Source organism: Drosophila yakuba, chromosome 3R (genome assembly GCF_016746365.2).
Source record: "Drosophila yakuba strain Tai18E2 chromosome 3R, Prin_Dyak_Tai18E2_2.1, whole genome shotgun sequence".
Taxonomy (NCBI): domain Eukaryota; kingdom Metazoa; phylum Arthropoda; class Insecta; order Diptera; family Drosophilidae; genus Drosophila; species Drosophila yakuba.
The window spans coordinates 21,064,457-21,068,782 of record NC_052530.2 but is presented as its reverse complement, the minus strand read 5'-3'; the positions used below and the strand labels follow the sequence as shown (position 1 = coordinate 21,068,782).

At 45.8% G+C, this 4,326-nt stretch overlaps 3 protein-coding genes across 3 annotated transcripts; 2 read left to right on the top strand and 1 right to left on the bottom strand.

The window, feature by feature from the left end:
- The first annotated feature begins 426 nt into the window (after positions 1-426).
- Positions 427-1,614, top strand: LOC6537774 (homeobox protein Hox-C9). The gene has a single exon (XM_002098279.3). It carries the CDS (start codon positions 891-893, stop codon positions 1,518-1,520), a length of 630 nt encoding a protein of 209 aa, XP_002098315.2. The 5' UTR covers positions 427-890; the 3' UTR covers positions 1,521-1,614.
- LOC6537773 (MKI67 FHA domain-interacting nucleolar phosphoprotein) lies at positions 1,515-2,908 on the bottom strand. Its single transcript, XM_002098278.3, has 3 exons — positions 2,714-2,908; positions 2,301-2,645; positions 1,515-2,238 (listed from the first exon to the last, which is right to left on the bottom strand). The coding sequence occupies exons 1-3, from the start codon at positions 2,807-2,809 to the stop codon at positions 1,606-1,608; spliced, it is 1,074 nt and encodes a 357-aa protein (XP_002098314.1). The 5' UTR covers positions 2,810-2,908; the 3' UTR covers positions 1,515-1,605.
- A 45-nt stretch (positions 2,909-2,953) lies between these two features.
- Positions 2,954-4,288, top strand: LOC6537772. Its single transcript, XM_002098277.4, has 6 exons — positions 2,954-3,182; positions 3,238-3,423; positions 3,481-3,684; positions 3,741-3,971; positions 4,028-4,074; positions 4,137-4,288. Exons 1-6 carry the CDS (start codon positions 3,030-3,032, stop codon positions 4,183-4,185), a joined length of 870 nt encoding a protein of 289 aa, XP_002098313.1. The 5' UTR covers positions 2,954-3,029; the 3' UTR covers positions 4,186-4,288.
- Positions 4,289-4,326: the final 38 nt, after the last annotated feature.

Sequence of the window (4,326 nt, the reverse complement as noted above, 5' to 3'; positions counted from 1 at the left end):
TACTATTGCACTGGTGATGGCAAGCATAAACGTAGCCATACATCGATAAATATCGGTAAGTATTTCTATCGTTCCTACTATCGATAGTTTTAACTGGTATACTTGTTCTAAATTAAGTGACATTTATTGTCTAGCGGAAGAACATGATAAACTATATATAAATAAATGAAAACACACAACGGCTTACATAGAGAAAGCAGAAGATATCTCTAAATCCCCGTTGCGATGTTTCAGTCGGTCATCACTTGACAGGTAGTTGTGCCTAAAACCAACTAAGGACTTTCCAACACTAGTTTACTTTAAAAATGAAGGCGGTTAATTCAAAAGTACTTAATATACCAATGCGGTATTTACTGAATAGATAAAAGGATTTATTTGGAAGAACACATAAAATATGCGGAAACGGGTTTAATGTTGTGAACCACTGTGTTTGCTCTATATTTTTCATTATTTTAATTGTTTTTCATTTCATAATAATATATAAGTCAATAAAAAAGGCCCCTATTAAACTAGGAAATTCCTTAACCATTTCTATGCCACGCACTTCGCAATTAATTATGATATCAAACTCCACTTTGTCATGGATTATCTAGGGATATACACTCAATAGGCGCTTTTAATCTGCCGCATCGACTTTAAACACGCGTGCAATTGCGACTTTCAGATAAATCTCCGACTGGGTCTTCCGACTCGCCGACGTTTGTCTATTAAAATTTTATAGCTCCGCAGTTGGTGGCACAAAGCACTTGACTCATGCATCCACTTCCGTTTCTGACCGGACGCCGGGGAAGGGGCAAGGAATCGGATTCGGGTTTGTTGTGACAACAGTTCGTAGGCTAAGACAACAAGCCGATCTGCGGGTGTCATAACCACTCATACCCGGGGTCCAGATGTTGCGCACAATTATCATATCAGCAGCACATCATTTGCGACTAAGTGAAATAGCAGATTGGACTGGCACACTCTGCGCTCTCTTTAAAAAGCAGCTCCGCCGAATCCGAGATTTCAGTAATAGTTTAGCCCTAGAAGCACAGAGAACCGCCATGAAGAACTCCCACGCGAACGTCGATTACGAGTCCTATTGCTACGAGGATATTGCGAAATCGTGGCTAAACCAAACGGAAGGATATACGGACTGCAGTTATGTATACGGCCATAGTGCGGCTTCTGCCTACGTGGATTACAACAAACTAGAAACTAATTGGTGCAACGATGCGAACGATCAATGGTTACAAAACGAGGAGGCGGCTGGCCAAGAAGTTCCAAGACAAACGACCAAGCTCCGAGCAACCAGCTCGAATCGCAAGGAACGCACAGCCTTTTCAAAAACGCAGCTAACGCAGCTGGAAGCGGAGTTCTGCTATTCCAACTACCTGACCCGCTTGCGCCGCTACGAGATCGCAGTGGCACTGGAGTTGACCGAACGCCAGGTGAAGGTGTGGTTCCAAAACCGACGCATGAAGTGCAAGCGCATCAAACTGGAGGAACAGCATGGCAGCGCAGCCAAAACGCAATTTTAGTTTGTACAAGGACATATTTTAACACAATTCATCTTACAAAATGTTTTCGGTTACTTAACAACTATAGTAAAGGTATTTTAAGCTACTACTTGGATTTCTTGGCCTTTCCCTTGGGCAAGGGTTTGGCCACCGACTTGGCTGCGGCCAGCTGCAGCTTCTGGGTGGCGACATTCTTGCTGCTTTTGGCCACCGGAGCTATTTTCTTTTTCTGCACGCCGCCAGTGCCGGGCTTGCGCTTCAGTTTGTCAGTCAGCTTCGCCTTGTTCTTCTTGGGCGGCGGTGGAAGGTCCTCCTCCTCCTCGTCGCTGTCATCGCTGGCCTGCTCACTATCCGCTTCCTCCTCCGCAGCCTCCAGGTCGGACTCATCGTCGGATGCATCTACGTAGTCCTCATCATCAGAGTCCTCGTTGATGGTGTTGCCCAGCAAGTCCTCCAGCGTTGGTTCCTTCTTCGCCGGCTGTTTCTGTTTCTTACCGGCTTTCTTGACTGCTGCCTGGCTCGTAGATGCCTCAGAAGATCCGCCTGTTTTCTTTACTGGTTCCACCAGTAGGTTGGAGAAGTTAATGCCCAAATCCTTGTACTTCTCCTGCAGCTTCTTGATCTTGCTGATATTGGCAACGGTGCGCTTCTGGCAAGCAGATTCATCCCAGTTGTTTTGCTTCTTCACGCTGCGCTGAGTGGCTTTGGTTAAATCGGAGACATAGATTTCCTTGCCAGCCTGCAAAGTAGTAAACATATGGATTATAAATGTAAATGGTAAGTATTCTCCATTGGACTCACCTTATTGACCACCTTCTTCACCGAGGTCCTGAAGAAGTTGAAAGTTTGCTTTTCTGGCGGAATGTAGCTGGCCTTCACAACCTTCTGGAACATCAGGTAGTTGTCCATGGTGTCGGCAGCGACCTTGGCCACCTCCGGGTACTCGAACTCCACGAAGGCGTAGCCCTTGCTGTTACCAGTGCGCAGGGATCGGGCCAAACGGATGCGGAGTACCTTGCCGAATTGTCGGAAGTACTGGCGCAGCTGCTGCTCGAAGAATCCATGGGGCAGGTGCTTCACAACGACCACACCGCGTTCCGGGCCCTTTGGCTTTTGCGGCTTGGCCTTGGCCACCTTTTTTTTCAGCTAAAATGGACGCGGTTTACGGTTATCCATGCAATCGGAGAAGCATTTGGTATTGTAGCGGCTCTCACCTGTCCGGAAACCACATTCTTGCTGGTATCGATGGTCTTTTTGGGCGTGCTTTGTTTCACGATCTTCTGCGCCTTGGGCTTCTTAACAGGCGGCATTTTAAATCGTGTTATTTCACTAAAATCGCTTATTAAAGTAGTAAAAGAATAAAAACTGCCGCACGTGGAGCAACAATAAAGGTATGACCGTGTTGGCTCTTTCAGTACAGCGCTTAGCTACGCGTTAGTCTGTTATGGCCTGATCTTAGTGCCTGGTCACTCTATTCATTTATTATTTGTATTTTTTTGTTTTGCGCATTTTATTTGCCGCCAATACATAATGAATGTATCTGGTGAATCGTCGAATAATTCCTTTCTGGAAGAGGACGAAATGCGCCTCGGCTATGACCATGACAGCATCACGTCCTTCCTGCGCAAGTCGTCGATCAAGGACTTGTTTCCCTACGCAGCAGAAACCACAGACGCCAAACGGGTACTAATTATCATTATACCAAATAACTAATACTAATTTGTGCATAACAACTTAGTTGCTAGACCGCATGATGGCCACCTTGTCCGGGCAGCTGGAACTCAATCTGCAGCAGCTATTGGACCTGTTTACCCTCGCCATTATGATGATGACGTACCAAAGGGACAACGTTCTGCTGATGAGGGAGCGCTTCATGATAGTGGATGTGGTGTGCCATCTGGCAGACTCCCTGGACCCAGAGGAGGTAGTTTCCCTACATGCCACCCTACCAGCTTCCTATATTTACATTTTATCTCCTCAGATGACCTACATGGCCAGTGGGTTGCACGAAAAGCTCATTACTGGCGTGGGATTGGAGCGCCTTGAAAGAGTGCAGGACATGCAGGCCGCGATTCCTGCCTTGGTAGAGTCCAGTCGTCTGGGGAACGATATTGCTATGGCCTTGCTGCTCACCATAATGAGCCGGTACACTGGAGAACCAGTTCAACTGGACAATAAAGAATATGTAAGCCCTCAAAACTGTTCATTTGCATTCTGAACTATATTCCCATTTATTTGCAGGCCCACAAGGCTTTCGAAATGGTCAAAATGGTCAACTGGCAGCAGTTGGCAGACAGTGGACGCCAAGCAGACATGTTTATGCTTATCCGCACCTTCAGCATGATCATCAATTGCCGACGCATACGCGAAGAGTGTCCTGATTGGAAGGACAATTTGGGTGCCGAGATTCACAAGTACTTCCTGCAGGTGCGCCTGGATCGCTCCACCGCCTATGGTGACTTTGAAATGATGGTGAGTGCCAATACATTTATAGTGAGGACATCGCCTCTATAAATATTATTTTGCAGATTGAACGTTTCATAGCTTACTGCGTTGTTCGCGGAGCCACAACAGCGTAAGTTGAAATAGCGTAATTTTATATTGGTACGTTTATTGAAAGGTATTTTTCCTCCACAGGCCGCAACTTTGCAGCTACAAGATTTCCGAGCTATCAGAGTCCCAATAACTGTTACACTCTAAGCGCAACATAAGTATCATACAGCTGAGATCAAAAAAGAAAACCAAATATAAATTATGTTAAGTAGTAATAAAGTAAAAATTAAATGAAATTGCTCGATTGACCTTGATATTTAAAAAGCGCGCCATT